At 47.6% G+C, this 17,208-nt stretch overlaps 2 protein-coding genes across 3 annotated transcripts; one reads left to right on the top strand and one right to left on the bottom strand.

The window, feature by feature from the left end:
- Positions 1–1,440: 1,440 nt before the first annotated feature.
- On the bottom strand, positions 1,441–6,291 carry LOC120948547 (protein suppressor of white apricot). Of its 2 annotated transcripts, none has more exons than XM_040364994.2 (3): positions 5,532–6,291; positions 4,153–4,325; positions 1,441–4,084 (listed from the first exon to the last, which is right to left on the bottom strand). In XM_040364994.2, exons 1-3 carry the CDS (start codon positions 5,993–5,995, stop codon positions 1,578–1,580), a joined length of 3,144 nt encoding a protein of 1,047 aa, XP_040220928.2. In that variant the 5' UTR covers positions 5,996–6,291; the 3' UTR covers positions 1,441–1,577. The 2 variants fall into 2 exon arrangements, with proteins under 2 accessions (XP_040220928.2, XP_040220929.2); XM_040364995.2 differs by lacking the exon at positions 5,532–6,291 and adding an exon at positions 4,948–5,318.
- A 2,884-nt stretch (positions 6,292–9,175) lies between these two features.
- LOC120947516 (uncharacterized protein CG7065-like) lies at positions 9,176–16,615 on the top strand. The gene is made up of 4 exons (XM_040362894.2): positions 9,176–9,272; positions 11,310–12,059; positions 12,471–12,732; positions 12,807–16,615. The coding sequence occupies exons 2-4, from the start codon at positions 12,000–12,002 to the stop codon at positions 16,451–16,453; spliced, it is 3,969 nt and encodes a 1,322-aa protein (XP_040218828.2). The 5' UTR covers positions 9,176–9,272; positions 11,310–11,999; the 3' UTR covers positions 16,454–16,615.
- Positions 16,616–17,208: the final 593 nt, after the last annotated feature.

Here is a 17,208-nt window from a genome sequence, read left to right as displayed (position 1 = left end):
CGGCCAGAAGTTTTGAAACCGTAGGATAAAAGTTATCCTATCCTAGTTATCCCCTTTTTTGTAGTATTTCTGTTTAGTATGCCCCTATAGATCTTCGTGTATATCTTCAAAATGTTCATATCTTGTGAAGATTTATTCAGTTTAAAGATTGCGACAAAATCATGAAATCATGAAACACCACCTAAGGCAGTTGTAATTAGCCAGCCAATTGGGACTGGAAACAACAAGTTCAGCTCAAGCACGGACGTAACGGGGATCACTGGTGTTCAGTGATCTCCCGTGTCGCTCTTTAACACAAATCACTGTCACTGGTGTGTGATAACACGTCTCGTGACCCGCAGACACATGTGACTAAGCAGGGCGCGTTGAGAGCATCTTGAAACAACTGCTCCGAAAAAAGGGCCTACGGTTCGTTGATTGCCTTATCGTCTCTATTTCTGGGGTGTAAGATCATTCGTTTTTTTTTTTGTTACATTCTATAACGGGTAGCATAATTTCACAACTGTACGATCACGGCGGAGAGGATTACAAAACAGCAAACCTCAACCAAAAAAAAAGAGAAGCCAAAGTCTGCAGTAACAATCTTCCGCGTCGTTAGCGCTATCGAAGGTCAAGGAAAGTGTAGCGCTGATCTAGCAATGAGTTTGCCGTTTTTCCACTGATTCTTTCTTTCTTTCTCCTGAACTAGCTACGAAGTGTGGCTGCTAATGGTGATGCCATAAAAATCGCACAAGCTTATAATTATAATGATGGCAATTACGAAACAATTACACGATGCCAAACGTTATCAAAGGCCGCAGAAAAGTCCGTTGGTCGGTCGGTAGAATGGGAGGTTTGATTGGTCTCGCGAATGCGCGCTGGTACTACTATCGCTCTCTCCGGTAGCTTCGTTCCGGTGGCCAGAAGAAGGGTCGAGAGGCAGCAAATCCATTCTTTATCAGGCAACATTATTGATAGAACATCCACCGTGGAAGAAATGATGTGCGGCTTAATGCTGTGAGAATGAATACTGTAAGTGGTAGGACGGAACATGATTTTCTTAAAATTATTTAAATTTGTTACAACAAATTAATGCTTTACAACGTTTTCCGTTTGACTTGGTCTACGTTCAACGAACAGTTAATCATTTTTAAAAAAAATATGGTTTTGAGGTCAGGGTTGTCAAACATTTCAGAAATCGTAGTCATGAAATAAAATGAATGACTATAATTTATCGTATCGTACGATCTTTTGATCGTTCCCGAATATTTTAGAATTCGGTTATCGGTTTATTGACTAGAAATAATAAACCGAAAAACCGATTCATATATCAAACACTGGGTCAACGGTCAAACATCCTTAACAATGGGTTCAAAATCTCAAGCAAATATTCGAACACGTGTTCTATCTTGAATATATTCTAGGGATTCAGAGAGCAAATGAAATTAAAAAAAAAAAAGATTAATATATTGATCGTTGACCATCGGTGGTCGGTGGTCCAACTTTATTTTCTTATCTTACACACTAGATCGTTTTGAGTCAATTCCACCCATTTGCCTATTCGAGAGGACAGTGTCACTGCAATCCCCGTGTCCATGCTAGCATTCCCAGTATCTTGCCCTTGCCGGTGGATACCGTTCATCGTACTCGTAGCTACGACCGACACCGGCATCCGTCCTCCTCGGCTGGCCCCGGTGTCGGGCGTGATATTCCCCATCGCTATCGCTGTTCCGCCCGGACCGGCTGCGCGAACGACGCCTCCGTTGCTGTTTTCTCTCAACCGATGCTTTCCGTTTTCGCGGTCGTTTGCTTTTGGAGCGTGATCGCGATCGGGAGGAGCGCCTGTGAGGCGAACGGGACCGTGAGCGCAATCGTGATATCGAGCGACTACGGGTAGCACGTTTAGATTTTTTCGTTCGCTTGGCACGATCGACACGAGTGTCGTCACTGGTACTGTTGCTTCCGTGGCTGCGTGATCTCGTGCGATCGCGACGGGTACTTTTTCGGCCTCGCGAGTACCGTGAGCAAGATCGTTCCGACCCCGATCGGGATTGTGATCGGGAGCGAGATTTCTTTTTCGATTTCTTCTTAGACCTCGATGAACGGTGCCGGCTTTTGGATTTTTTCTTCTTCGTGTGCCGATCGGTACCGTTGCTGGAACGTTCTGGATCAGACACGGAATGGCCTCGGTTACGGGATCGGGACCGTGGCTTGGGAAGTGTTTCACTGACGAGCACCACATCATCGTCGTCGTCGTCATCGATCACCGTCGTGGGTAGATTGGAGTTTATGATCGGTGTTTTCGGAGCTGTTTGCTTCGGCGATGGGGTGGTCGAGCGTACGGAATGGATTGATCCTTCCTCTGCATCACTGGTCGGTAGATCTTTTGTGGAGGATTCTATTGGAGAATGCCTTTCATCCGAAGCACCATTGTCGGTTGGTTCTCGGTGAGGCCGCTCGACCTTCTTTTCCGTTCCAACGGCCTTGATTAAGTTCAGGAACATGTTGGCACGTTTTTTGCGTTCGGCCTGCTTTTCCTTCGCTACTGCCGGTTCCCGTTCCAGGCGTTCGATTGCCGAAGAAGCTACTACAGCTTCCTCAAGCACGTCTGCTCCATCCACTAACAGATCGTTTTCGAGTTCTTGCTTCAAAACGTTCGGAGATTTGGCGATATCCTTCCTCTCGTGTCCGTCGCCGGCGGTTGATTCCTTTCCCACATTGTCACCCCCTTCTGTAGATTGTACATTGCTATTTGTCTCCTGATGTTTTATCTCCTGTTGCTTTGTCTCCTTGTCACCGTCCTCTTCCTCGTCGCTTCCCAGCCCAGGCATCGTTTTGACTGCTCCTCCGTCCTCCTTTGATTTGCGTGAAACGAGTGAAAAACTAACCGGCGCCCCCAGCTTCTGGTGCTGAATGTTTGTGACCGGTGCGGCAATCGCCTTCGGTGCAGCCGTGTGAACTGCCTTGATCCCTAGGCTCGGTGTCGTTTCTACCACTGTACCATTTTCCGTCTCCATGCGCACCTTGGCCGGTGGGGGACTTGGAGGCTGCAGTAGCCCTAGGCCAGCCTCACCGGCATTCATCCGCTGGCGCACTCGGTACGCATAGTACGGATAGTATTCGTGGGCCTGATTCAGAAACACAAAGCGTGCATCGTTCTTGGCCCGCAGTGCCTCCTCAAAACTGTACCCATTCTTGGCCACGTAGATCGCCGTCCGATCGATAACGTGCTGAATTGTTACCGCAGGCACAACACCCTTGAATGGCGGAAGTTCCTTCACCTTTTTGGGGCTTTCGCGCTTACCCGGCTGGTGCTGGACTACCGGCTTTTTGTCGTTGGTTCCATCCTCCTCGCTGTCCCCACTATCCGAATCGTACTGCACCAATCCGGCCAAACCGGTTGATACTTTCTTGATCTCTACGGAAGGCGTGGAACCCTCCGTATAGTATTCGGCTTCGGTGTTGAGGGCGGTGAGTGGTTGGGCTGCTGCCGATGCAACTTCCGTCGTACTGCTCGCCTCTTCCGCAACCATCGTCGGTATGGGGGCACCCGTTATCTTGCTAATCAGTTGCGTATAGGCACAATCGACTGATGGTTTGTACTTGATTGCTGGCACAATTACTTTTGGTCGGTTGAGGAGTTGTGCAGCTGATTCACTGCTCTGCTGCTCTGCATCGGTGCCACTCTCGTTTCCATTCTGCTCCACCGCCTGCTGGTCGGTTGCGATCGGATACTGGTTGGTTCGGAACGCCAGCAGCACATGGCGATAGTAGCGGAACAAACGACCACTTTGGTTGAGAAAATCAAACAACGGATTGTTGGCCTGTTTCGTTTTCAGCAATATCTCCATCTGCGCGTCCTGGGAGGCAATGAACTTGGCCGTCTTCTCAATGATGGCGTGCTCTTTCATTGTCTCGGGCAGCGGAATGTCCGGCGGGATTTCGAACCCTTTCGGCACTTGGTACGGATCGTCATCGTGCTCGTCGGCACTGGTTCCGGTGCGTTCTTCAACCGTCGCCACTGTGGCCCCTTCCTGCGGTGCGGGAGCGTCATAGTTGAACGGAACCTGATTGCCCAACATCGTCTCCCGTTTGCGGGCCTCTTCTGTGGAAAGATAAATGCTCGTTAGATTACAAATGGATCGCAAAGCTATAACCTGCGTTACCTCCTACCTTGATACATTTCCTCTTCCACCTCATTATTGTACAGGCTGTAGTATCGTTCCTCCTCGCAGAGCTGTTCCGCTTTCTGCTCGGCGGCAGTCAGACCCTCCAAACGATTCTGATACCCACCGGGCGGTGGTTCGTACGGTGCAAGGTCGTGTAACGCACCGCGCGCATCATATCTGCATCCGAAAGGGAATGTCCAACCCGGAATGCAGCGGAAGCCAGAGAAAGAGACAGGAAAGAGAAAAAAAAGCAAAGAACGGAAAAACAAAAATCAGCATCCATCTTCCCAATTCGATGGTCACGCGCTTGCAGACACGTGTATGATACGTTTATTTGATGTCATTTTCGGGGAGGTTCTTTGGTTAGATTCTTTTGCTGCATATCTCAATGAACGTCGCTGCAAGACTATGCAAACATGTTTGTTAGAGACAGACGAGAAAGGGTTTTGTGTAATGGACGCGGAAATTAAGAAACAGAAACCCGGATTCTACCACCCCTATGATGGATAGGTTCCAAATATGGGGAGATTCATGCAACATGAAACGTATGTACGAATCGATCCATGAATTTTCCCTCATTGAAAACCAGGGGTTGGTGGGTTGTTCCCTTTCCGTACTGTCCCACCCGTGTTGCATTCATCTTCGACAGTCCGTGGTGGCAGTGAGATTTGTATTTTTTGCAGTTTGTTTTTTTTTTTGGTTTTGCTTTGCTTACAACACAAGAAGAATAGAGAAAAAAATGTAGAGAATTAAATCAAACATTTGGAGATGTTTCAATTACCACTTGTTTTATACATACCACTGCCGCCGATCGACTACTTGTTGGGATGGAATTGGTTTTGATTATTTTCTGACCTAAAATTGAATAATATAACGTACGGTTTTTCTTTTCGTGTTTGCTTCTATCGAGGCATTCGGCTTCAGCAAAATCGATTTACGGGGAGGTGGCTCGAACAGCTCGTATGTCCACTATTGTCCGCACATTTGCCCATGACAGAGATCGTAGCACACAACATGAAACGTTCAAATGATCTCATCGTAGTAAACTGCCAGATGAGGAGGATCATGCTGTGTATTGCGACCGAACGATCCTCCCCATTGCTACAGCAGATGCTGTGCGATTACACCGAATAGTTTGATTGGATCTCCTCCAGCGGGGGGGTTACTGTCATCCATCAGGCGAGACTCTTCACGTAATACCGTTCCAGTCGGTGTGGTGCGTCGATTGATCTGGATCTGGACGACGCTGCCGCTGTGGCCGGACGATGCTGCGCTGTTTGGCTTAGGCTTGATCGGTACAAACGTTTTGTTTCTGATATTGCATGTGTTTTTTGGTTGAGCAGAAATAAAATGGTATAGAAGGTACATAAAGGAGCTATTAACCTGTCTATTTTCAACTGATTGTCGCCCATCCACGGTATCAGATGCCGGCCCTGATCGATGAAACGTGCTCGCTCGTCGTCGCGGAAGACTTTGCACGAGTACCCGAACACTAGCAGATCGTCAAAGTTGTCCGGTGTGCCGCCGTGGTGGTGATAATGCCCGGTACGGCGCAGTATTCCCGACTCTCCGTTTGCCGCACTGAACGTGGTGGTAGTGGAGGTGGTGATGGTGCCGCTACCTCCGGCACCGTGTATGCCCACTTTGATTCCAGCTCCTGCACCACCAATGCTGCCACCGCCGCCATCTGCTGCCGCCGTCACTCCCACGCCAGGATGATGCCCTAAGCTGTTGCCAACACCATTGCCGACGCCGTTGCTGCCGCCCGCATTGCTTCCACTGCCCATGCCGTTAATGCCCAAGCCACCTCGCAACGCACTGTTAGCAATGTTCCACCGTTCGCTCATAGTGACACGCACGACTGTGTGTTTCGCCTTTGCCACCACACCATTCGCGGTCCCGATTTGCTCCCGCCCGTTCGCTTACACAACAACGCTTCGCACGAGCTACAGTTCAGTTCTGTACAATCGATTGTGGAAGGACGCGATACATTCGGGTACGCGCGTCCATGCATTGGCCCTTGAGAACACGGCGAAGCACTTTATTTCGGGTTTGCTAAATCTTTCGTAAACAAGCTGCTTTCCAATCGGGCGCGCAGCAAAACAATAGACGCAATGGTAGAAAAATTTTGACAATCAATGTTTTCCTTTTGTCAAGGATTCAGTGTGGCCAGATTATTTTGGCGGTTTTCGGCAGGAGCCCAACATATTGACGGCGCTCTAGCAGCAATCGAACACGACATCCGACACGAACAAACCCATATAATCATATGGAGGTGCACTGTCAGACACAAACAAACAAACAAGACAAACGTCGAGTCGAACATGTCAGTTGATTCTGTCTGTAATGTTCGATACCCACCTGTGCTGTGAGTACCTTGGCTGTCAAACGCTTCACAGCTACAGTAGATAGAATTCAATTCGGGACATTTTTAAGTTTGTTTACGTAGTTTGTCTCTTTTTCTTCTTAAAATTGCGTGCAAAATATTTAAAATAGCTATCAATAATTATTGTTAAACTTTTCAATCAATTATAACATCAAATATAAAGGATTGAAACGTATTAAACTATTGTGTGTACATAATCCATGTGTATGCACTGTATGTGTTTTGGCATGGACGTTTGTTTACATTTTTCAATATTAAATTTGAATGATTTCTATGTTATTATAGATGTGAATAACTAGTAAATTATGAGTTGAATCTTCCCCCTGTAGGTGGATATTCATTTAAACTATGAAAATGCTTCATTTTCGAGACGAAAAGAAAGGCGTATTGCAGTGCATCATGACAGGTCTATAAGACATCGAACAGCTGACAGAGCACCTATCGAACAGAGTCGTGTTTGTTTGTCTCGTTCGATTGGTCCCAGAGCGCCGCCTTATCTGTAGTTTTCGGTAGGTTAAAACTCGAAACTCCGCGGGGGAGGGGGGGGGGGGGGAAGTGCTAATGCGTAAAATGAAAGTTCCATCTCACGAGAATATGCATTCTTTATCTAGATTATGGATTAGATTTGGTTCAGCGGTTACACAAATGAAGGTCTTTCTGAAGTGTCGATTTGAAAATTGTACTAGGAATTCTAAGCCAAAGAAGGACTAAGATGCACATTTTCTTCTCAGTGATGGCAAGTTATTTTTCTCGGGCCACCACGCGACCGCTTAGAGCCGCAGCAGAGCTCCATCGGATACGATTTTACTGTAGGTGCTGTCATTTGATTTTCACTGGATTATTTAGACTGATTTGATTGCTTGGCTGAGTTTTATAGTTCAATGATTAAAAACATTGAGATTTTTCCTTCAAACCCTAGATACAGGCGGTCCCCGAGATACACGGTACCTCTTATACGCGGATTCGGAGATACGCGGTTTTCAAAATTTTACAGTTCTTGGAGCAAATTGTACTGATTTGACACATCCATTGTGAAATACCAAATAATTTCCATATTGATCGAATGTAAAATAGCATTTAAAAAGGTTTAAAACTGTTCAATTCATTAGAAACATATCAAATAATTAATTTGGTGGCTAAAACCACCCCCTACTTGCAAAATTACACGGAAATTAGTGATATTTTGGCTGGAAATTACGAGATTCGACTTATGCTGAAATTCGAGATACGCGGTATTTTGCGGCCGTTTTCGGTCCCCAATAACCGTGTATCTCGGGGACCGCCTGTATATATATATAACATCGGTGTTTCTGGTCACTTTGCCCACTGGTTAAGGCGAGCTTTTTGGCGGCCACCGTCGCAAAACCGTCGCAAAACGTCAAAACCGACGTTACAAGTACTGAAAACCGACGACGCCAGCGAGCGAAACTCGCAACGATTTGGAGGCGCTGGCGACGGTTGTTTTTGACGTTTTGCGACGGTTGTTGACCTTTCGAGCGAGCTTTTGCCCTGCGGGCCAGTGTGGCCAGATTATATTGGCAGATTTCGGCAGGAGCACTGTTGAGAACGCATCTCTTTAAATTTAATAAATTATTTTAAGGATCAATTTCTTTTTAAACTTTAACCGTCAACGGTGAAATTCAATTTCAAATTTAAATGATTTTCTTTGACGCGCAATTCTCGGAATCCTAAGAACTGACATTTTCTACTTATTATGAACATTTAATGTATTATGAAATTTTAACGGATAAGATTTTGAATTTAAAACGCATTTTTCACGCAGCAATTTTCACGTGCCTGGCAAACAAACGTGCATTTGCGCGATAAGTAACAAATAAGGATAGCGATCCTGGAAACAGCATCCCAAGCGCCACAGATTAAGCTTTAACGACTGGAATATCAAATATCTGTGATTTTCGGTAGGATAAATGAAAAATCGGTAGTTTTAGGGTGGTCTTCTGTGAATCGGTAGGCATATAAAAAATCGGTAGGAATACAGATACAGTAGAACGTCGATTATCCGGGCAGCTCGGGACCAGACGGATGCCGGTTAATCGACTTCCACGGATAACGGTCTAAGAAATGTCAAATTCATTTACAATTTTTAAAATTCACTGGTTTTACTAGAAATTCACATCAATATAATCGATTAATCATTTGTAGAATATTTTTTGAATCATTAACAATAGATTTCAAATTGTCTTTTATCAAAAATACAGTCAAACAGTATCACTAGACACTAGATTGCTGCACAACAAATGTTTTTGCTAACCGGTTCATTGCAGAAAATATTCGCCACGACAGACCAACTGTCAAGTTCATGCGCACGGTTAAGCTGCCCACCGGTTAATCCGTCCCCGGAAAATCGACGTTCTACTGTAAATCGTATTTCTGGTCACTCTGCTAGGATCAGCTCGTTTGACGCGGCTTGTTCGTTTGACAATACCATTTTACCGGTACGGTGATTGTTGTTTATTTGTTTCATAAAATTAAAAATTAAGCAAATATCCGGGAAAAAGTTCAAATTTCCTTCGTCTAATTAACACCAAAAGTATGGTAAATGTACAGCTGAAAAAGATTTACAAACACAACAAAGAAGTCCGTTGTGATGTGTTGAACCGGTTCAAATAACCGGTACAAAGGCTGTCAAATGAACGTCACACACTGTGAAAAAAGGGTTGCCGATGGTTCGCTGTAATCGCTGTTGAAAACACGGAAAATTCTCAATAAAATAAAAGGTAAGTTTGTAACAAAACGCTGCAATAATCAAATCCCTACCTAGGTGCGTGAAGGTTTGTGTATCGAGCGAATCAAACAAGTTCGTACAATCGCTGTGGTACTGTTGAGTTGATACAACAACAATCACAATCCACCGAGCGTCATCACAGTGAAGCAATGGCGGACAATGCCGCAAGCCTACACAGCCGCTAGAGGCTTCGTGAATGGTTTGCAGATTAGATCAATATCCTGTGCATTTATCATCACAGTCCCATTGTCAGCGTTTCGCTTGATGCAGCGAGTAGCGCAAATGGAAAACGCGGATTGTACGCCCGGTTAAAGCATCGACGTGCTTACACCTACAAGGCAGTAAATGGATCTATTCCTTCCCATCCGGGGACCCATCCCCCCATGCGCAGGACTAACTACCCTGCTATGGGTAAAACCACAGGAAAAAAGTGAAAGAGAGAAGGAGTAAGTCCATCATTAAACGGTCCTGCGATGGGGAGACACACAATAGACCAATTACGGTTCCTGTGTCAAAGAAGAATAAAATGAAGAAAAAGTCCGGTTTTAAATAATCGCACATGAAACCAGTTCCGCGATCCTTTCGAAAACTCGTTGCTCTGAAGCCCAAGCATATCGATCGCAAACTCCACAGCCGACGAAGAGGGAGTTCTCCATATCGCGATACCGTGATAAGCTGCAGACCTTTACGATAGTTGCTATTTCCATCCTGGCGAAGGACCGCTCTTTCAGAAAGTCAGTTGAATGTAAATTTAAAGAAAAGTACATCTTGTAGCAAATTACAACTACAGTCTGTTCTCGAGTAGCGCGTTACGAAGCCATCAGCCTAACTTAATTTATCCCATTGTCTCGGTTTCTCCGATTCAAAAAACATCTAAAATATCTTGTTGAATTCATGATACGGTTAGTCAACTTTTACTCGGCTGTTCCTAAATTGATACAATTTGCTAGCCACGTTTATGAAAATAAAACCCTAAACACAGGTATCGTAGCTATTATTTCATCAAAAAATATATACGATATCGTGATTTAGAAGAAAATGGTTGATGGTATACCTTCCATATTAGCTTGCTTTTAGTTTTCTCTATTCAGAGGAGTTTTGTTCTTAGTTTAGTTTTAACGAGCAATTATTAAAGCAACTCAATTATTTTTTATTTTAACAAACGATATATCTCTTCAGAGCAATTTGCTTCAACAAACATTTGCAAAACTCGTGTGCTGTGCAACACAGTCTGCGTTAGCGTGGCCACATATTGTGGAGAAACTATCCTCTTGCTATCTCTGTCAAGGGTAAACGCATCAAACCACACATGTCTATGCTATATTCCCGCAACACTCACAACTTCTTCTATTTGGTGTCCTCCGCGGACATACTGGCCTATATAGGCATTCGAGACTGTATTCAGTACCACGCAGCCGAATAGTCCTTGCTACGGGGGACGGTCCATTCTAGGTCTCTCGAGTTGACGATTGTACCACGGGACCGCCCCCGACACTTACAACATCGAGTCCGAATACCAACAGTCCGAGATCCCGAGAACGTTATCACACGTCGTTTGACCTATCCCATAATCAATCCGCTATCACGGCTTTGCTCATATGCTTGCCAAATACTGCATATCGCGTTTAATTGCATTGTTAGTTCGTCAAATCAAATGTTTGTTGTACGATCAATCGGTTAAAAAGATTGATGCGTCGTGTCATTTATTATGAATATCAAAAGTTTGGTGTGCAAACATCGATACACGTTGTTAATCTTGTTCGTGATGATAGTTAGTGATCGCTTGTCAGGTCCACAAATATCCTACTGAGTGTCTTTTAAATATTACCATAGTACAAACACATTGTGAAGGTAAGTAAAACTTAGGCGAATCATTACTTACACACGACATTTATAAGAACAATATAGTAAAAACTGTCAGCTTTGCATCGTTCACTTTAGAACCCAAGTGGGATCAGGCATCGATTGTACCGGCGGGGCAGAATGAAATCTATTAATTGCATCCTCTTCTTTCATTTGTTCCTTTCAGATTTTGTCACAAAAAAGCGTACGCGCGCGTGAATCTTAATTGAAACGTGCGTTAGTAGAAGAACGAATAAGATAGCGTTCCGCGGTTAATTGTCCTGTATAGGAAGAAAGAAAGAAAACTGCGCTGTTGGGCAACATACATCAGCCAGGTTTTTGAAATTTATCTATCGCGAGGCGTTTTAATTACTTTCCCTTTGGCTCCCTTTAAGACGAGTCTGTGAGAAAGCAAACAGATTCACCTCGGGAGTGCAGGGAAGTAGCAGCAACACGTGCCCTCCGAAACGGCACCATTTCCTTTTCTAACTCTTCTATTACTACTACTGTGTGAAATCAGTGATCGAAGTGTGCAAGTGTGTGTAAGCGAAGTGTTTTGGGTGTGTTCGAAAGGATCAATTCCTATTCCTGCATCGATCGCGAAACAACGTATCGTAATATCAAAACTGACTGACACTGAAAAATAGTATTTAGCTTGTAACGGTTAACAACAATAAAATAATTACCCGAAAGGCCGAAAGGAGGGGAGCAAATATTGTAAAAGATTTCGCCCGAACTTGTACCCAATAGCGTGAGGGTTCGTCATCCGGCATTTGTATAAGTTTCCGCACGAAATCACTGAACCGCCTACTTTCGCTACTATTGGTAGGCCACACACACCCCACCTCGATTGTTCTCGAGGTTCCAAATCGAGAGAATGGATCTTGAAGAAGCAAATGATGCAATTAAGCCCGGTGACAATGTACCGAGATCAAAGGTAAGTACCGAATGTAACATAATTACTTCCCCTGTGTTAGGCGGCCTGGGTTCTACAGCCTTTATTCCAGACACCTGGAAGCGGTGCTGGATGTGCAAGTGTAAATGTGTGCTGTGAATTGGCTCTGCAACTAGCAGCTTTACACGTGCTGCTGCTGGCGCATTTGTGCTGGATGTGTGACGTGCTGAAGTGATATAAAACAAGTGCTGTGGAAGTGTGTGATGAAAGTGGTTCGATTGTGACAGGAGCGCAATGAGAGAACGTAAAAGGTGTAAAAGTGCCAATGAACAATACCGACCGTGAAGCATGCAGCCCGATCTAGGAACTATAAAACACAGCTCTTATTTGTATCGAGGTTCTAATTATATTTCCTCTTCTTTTTTCTCTGTTTTTCCTCCCTTCAACCCACAGACGGAGATAGAATTTGAGGAGCATGTACTCGATACAAAGGTTAGGCTGTCCGATGGCACAGAAGCGTGCGTGTTCAGCCGCACGCCGCGCAACAAAGATCTGCTGTTCGGGTACATGTGCCATATCTGCGGCGTGGCCTGTCTGTATGGCGAGCGCATGCTGCAAATTCATATCGCCGGCCGCAAGCATCAGGCCCGATTGAACGTGACCGTGTTCGATGCAGAGCAGTACCGTGCTTCACTGGTGGCTAAACCGACGAAAGGTAAACGAAAGACACTAACTCTAGATGGTTGTATGTATGTAATGCAAGTACGGTTAATTGTCTTATTTTTTTAGCAACTTCCGGATCGAACGAGAACAACACTTCCACCGGAAGCAGCGGTGGTGGCGGTCAGGAAAATGACTCTTCCTCACCGTCCTTGATGAAACCGCAGGCTCGGTTGCAAAACGTGCTTGACGGCTATCGCGATGGCCCATTGGTCGGGCTGGAATACATCGTGGAGCTGATCGATTCGGCGAACGGTGCCGATCCCGTCTACAGCTGCGTGCTGTGCAATCTGCACAACAACAACGAGAGCGGCATCACGACGCACATGATCGGGATGGGGCATCGGTTCAAGTTCCTCGAAAAGCACTATCCGACCGTGCGCAAGATGCTGTCCCCGTATCGCAACAACAATCAGGAGAACGGCGGCCAGGTGTTTTTCCGCGTGGTGCAAACGGTGTGCGAAGCGATCGAGGACCATCACGGGCGGCTGACGCCGCAGGTGTACGAGGCGGCCGAGTTCGAGCGTAACCGGGTGAAGTTTGGCCAGCAGATCTCGTTCGGCACTCACTTCGACGAGCGCACGGGACCGAAGTTTGTCGAGGTGATCGACGCGAAGGTGCTGCAGGATTTGGTCACCGCCGAGGACTGTGGCGGTGGGCAGGTTCAGGGTGCGCCGAAACGCTACCGACGCAACGAGCGCCGTAGCAGTTTGGATTCCATTTCGAGCGTCAGCAGTGCTAACTCGATGCTAACGATCTCGTCCAGCGGCGACGATGAGAATCGCGGACGAACGCGAAAGCGAAGCCCGCTCAATGGGCAGGGCAGTAGACTGAGTGGTGGTGGTGGCCGTGGTGACGTGTCCTACCAGCGGCAGCAACGGGCAGCACAGCCGGCAAATTCGTCGGCGAAGCAGATGCTACCAACCCCCCGAGAGCTGTCGATACAGTCGGCCGCCATTGCACACGAGCGCTACAAGTGGGAGAAGTATCGCTGTACGGTCGATATAGCGGTGGAAAAGCTGGAGAAGCAGCTGAAGGATCACGAAAAGAACCCGGAGAAGCACCCGCTGTATTCGGAAGAGTGGAAAAAGTTCTGGAACCGGCGGTACAAGGAGCTGCAGGCAGAGAAGAAGGACCCAGCCAAGCACAACTTCAAGCCGGAATGGATCGAGTTTTGGACGAAGCGCATGAAGGAGCTGCACGAAGAGGAGGTCGCGCGAAAGAAGGAAGAGATCCGCACCAAGATGAACCTGCCGGCGGAGGACGAAGAACGGACGGGCGAGCTGCGGGAGCAGTACGCACTGCGTGTCCCCACGGCGGGCAAGCGGGCCCGTTCGAGCGAGCGCAAAGCGGGCACGGCCGCGGCCCCGATCCTGATCGATGTGAACTCGGACGAGGAGGAGGATGACTATAAAGGCGGACAGCCGATGCGGTCCAAGAATCGGTCGTCGCCGCGCTCATCGCGCCGCGGTGAGTGGTCGGATTCGGGAAGGAAACGGTCCACCTCCCGTTCCCACCGGTCCCGCAGTCCCATCAGCGACGATAACGGGTACGAGGGCGGCTACTCGCGAAGTCGCTCGCAGCGTGCCCCACCGATGGACTACCGGGGCGAATGGCCCGGTGGCAAGCATCGAGGTGGACCAGTGGCGGAGCGGGTGGATTACGACGAGTGGGCGAAGAATTACTACGGCCCGAACAAGAAGGTGTTCGTGCGTACGGAGTTCGATGCGGACAGCTCGACACCGCTCAACTTTGTCGCGGTCTGTCGGCTGTTGACCGCGTTCGAGGAGTATCTGGGCAGTTTGGGGCCAAAGGTGAACGATTTGCTGGCCAAAGCGCTCGCGCTGGAAAAGGTGAAGGCGAACTCGGCCGACGATTTGCTGCTGAACGAGGACAACTGCATGTTTCTGGAGACGGTGAAGGAAAAGCTGAAAGGCCACATGATGGCGGAAACGATCGATGCAAACCGAATGGTACCGATCAAGAAGGCGGTGCGTAACATTGCCCGGCTGCTGCACGAGGCATCGAAACGCGAGCCTGTTAAGCCACCGGAGGAGGAGCTGTCCCGCGATTCGGTGGCGGTGAGCGAAGCGGCTGTCCCGAGTGCTGTTCCTACTGCCGCGGCTGCCACCATCAGCGCATCGGCCACTGGGGCCAGCATTGACAAGATTGCCGTCGCAGAGCAGCTTGCCAAATCGCTTGTTGCGCAGGGAAAGACCGACTTTACCACCGAAGAGCTGGAACAGCTGATCAACGTGTACGTCACCATGGCCCAGATGTCTCGGGAGAAGAACTCGCTCGTTACGGCGAAAGCGTACATGGCCACACTGCCGCCCTCCGTCGTGCCGGTAGCACCGAAGGAGATTGTTCCCGCCCCGGTAGCTGCGCAGGCCGCTGGACCGTCGAAGCTGCCGGAACGTGTGCGCCCGGAAGCGGCTGGCTCGGCTGGCGGTGCGGCACGCTGGAACGACAAAAAGATGGATATTCCGGTGCGTTCCGGTAACTTCGGCAGCATGGCGGACAACGATGAGGACGAGCCGTCGTCGAGCATTTTGGAGAATCTAACCGACTCCGATCTGCAGACGCTGCTGCAGAGCTTCAAGGAGCTTTCGAATGATGAGCAGATGCATCTCATCTCCTATCTGCGCAAGCTGGAACGCACCGAGCCGGATCGTGTCGAGCGATTGCGCCGTTATGTGAACTTTGACTCATGGAGCAATCCCAAGGCAGGTGGTAACGATGGCGGTACTGGTGGACGGCGGGATGCTGCTAGCCGCCTGTCCGATGAAGACGAGCGTAATTATTTGGAGCAAGATGACGACTCCACATTCGATATGTTCCAACCGTCGCCAGGACCGTCGATGGGAGGTCGTAAACCGGTACCGAACCCAGCGTCTAGCAACAGTGGGCCAAAACGGCCAGCAGTGCCAGCGCAACGCGCACAACAGCAGCAACAACAGCGACAGAAAGACATGCATCAACATCAACTGCAGCAGCAGCAGCAACAGCATCAGCAAAAGCCTCAACAGCAAAAAGGGAACTCGATGATTATGGATTCGGAAGACGAGGACGACTATTCGTACGATGATATTTTGCGCGCTGCATCCAAGAACGTGTCGAACGTACCGCTGCTTTCAGGCTCGAAAATGCCGGCCGATGCGTACGACACGAGCTCGAACCATTCGCACCGAACGAGCGGCAACAACGATGCGGGCAGTGGTGGGGGCAACAGTTCTGCAGGAATTTCGCTGTCCGACACGCAGAATTTGATTGCCAACTTGATGGAATCGCTACAGAAATCCGTGTCCGACGCCAACAGCCATAGTACAGCGGGAGCGGGCAGTTCCGCCGGCAGCAATAGCTACGCGAATCCGATCACGACGATTGGCGGTAGTGCTGGTAGTGGTGGTGGGGAAAGTGCTGTCGGTAAAACAATTCCCGGCAAGATAACATCGGCCACGCCGAATGCCTCCTCAATGTATCCGGGCTTCCCTCAGCAACAGCAGCAGCATGGGCAATCCATGGGAATGGGCATGCCCTTCGGTGGACAGCAGGGACAAATGCCGATGGGACAAATGTCCGGGCCGCAAGGGCAGATGCAACAGCAATTTGGCAATCCTTACATGTACCAGGGCCAGCAGATGTTCGGTGCGAATGGTCCCGGCCCGCAGCAGATGCAACAGTTTGGCGGTTACGGTAACTACGGATACTATTAGACTAGTTGGGAGATTTATATAGGACAGAGCATCAGAGTGAATAAGTAAAGTTTCGGTATTACGGATATGTAAACTAAACTCACTGTCGATGGGAAACAGATATTGATGTATAAAACAAAATGAATGAATCACCATAAATACATGATCGATGTTTTAGAATAATGGAAATGTTTCTGTTTTGTTTAAGGAAAGAATGCAATACGTATTAGTGATGGTGAAAAATGAAATTTTCGTTGGAATCGATTCCGGATAGCTACGACATGTTCTGGAATCGACTCCGGATAGTAGATCCGGAATCCGAATCGGCTCCGGAATTGGTTCCGGAATCGGCTTCGGTACTTGTTCCATGATCGGCGTCGAAATCCGAGTTGATTTCGGCAGCCTCATAAGAATAGACGTTTGGGTGAAAGGGCGCTACGTATTGATAGCTTTACAGAATCAAAATTTACTTGAAAAGGATCCATTCTCATGGAGATTCCCGAACTGATTTCGCTTCTGAAACTTCCTATTTCAATTCACAAACTCATTCTCATTCCGGAGCTAGTTCCAATTCTGGAGTCAATTCTCATTCCGTTACCGGAGCAAATTGCGTTTCCCAGATCGATTCCGATTCCGGAGCTATATTCGTAATTGGGTCCAAAGTCGACTCCGAAATCGGCTCTGGATTTGATTCCGAACACGGAATAGGAATCGGGTAGGTCTGATTCCTAGCTCCCACAACTAATACATATAGCATATATTGATATAACATTTCA

Source organism: Anopheles coluzzii, chromosome 2, assembly GCF_943734685.1.
Source record: "Anopheles coluzzii chromosome 2, AcolN3, whole genome shotgun sequence".
Lineage (NCBI taxonomy): Eukaryota > Metazoa > Arthropoda > Insecta > Diptera > Culicidae > Anopheles > Anopheles coluzzii.
The sequence above is the reverse complement of the archived record's forward strand: the minus strand, read 5'-3'. Positions and strand labels throughout refer to the sequence as shown.

Bases quoted from the DNA above. Each gene is read 5' to 3' on its own strand.
- LOC120947516 (XM_040362894.2), top strand. From the start codon at position 12,000: ATGGATCTTGAAGAAGCAAATGATGCAATTAAGCCCGGTGACAATGTA. The intron at 12,060-12,470 runs GTAAGTACCGAA...TTCAACCCACAG, and splicing joins ACAATGTACCGAGATCAAAG to ACGGAGATAGAATTTGAGGA. The intron at 12,733-12,806 runs GTAAACGAAAGA...TTATTTTTTTAG, and splicing joins GGTGGCTAAACCGACGAAAG to CAACTTCCGGATCGAACGAG.
- LOC120948547 (XM_040364994.2), bottom strand. From the start codon at position 5,995: ATGAGCGAACGGTGGAACATTGCTAACAGTGCGTTGCGAGGTGGCTTG. The intron at 4,326-5,531 runs GTTAATAGCTCC...TTTCGGATGCAG, and splicing joins AATCAGTTGAAAATAGACAG to ATATGATGCGCGCGGTGCGT. The intron at 4,085-4,152 runs GTAGGAGGTAAC...ATCTTTCCACAG, and splicing joins GGAAGAGGAAATGTATCAAG to AAGAGGCCCGCAAACGGGAG.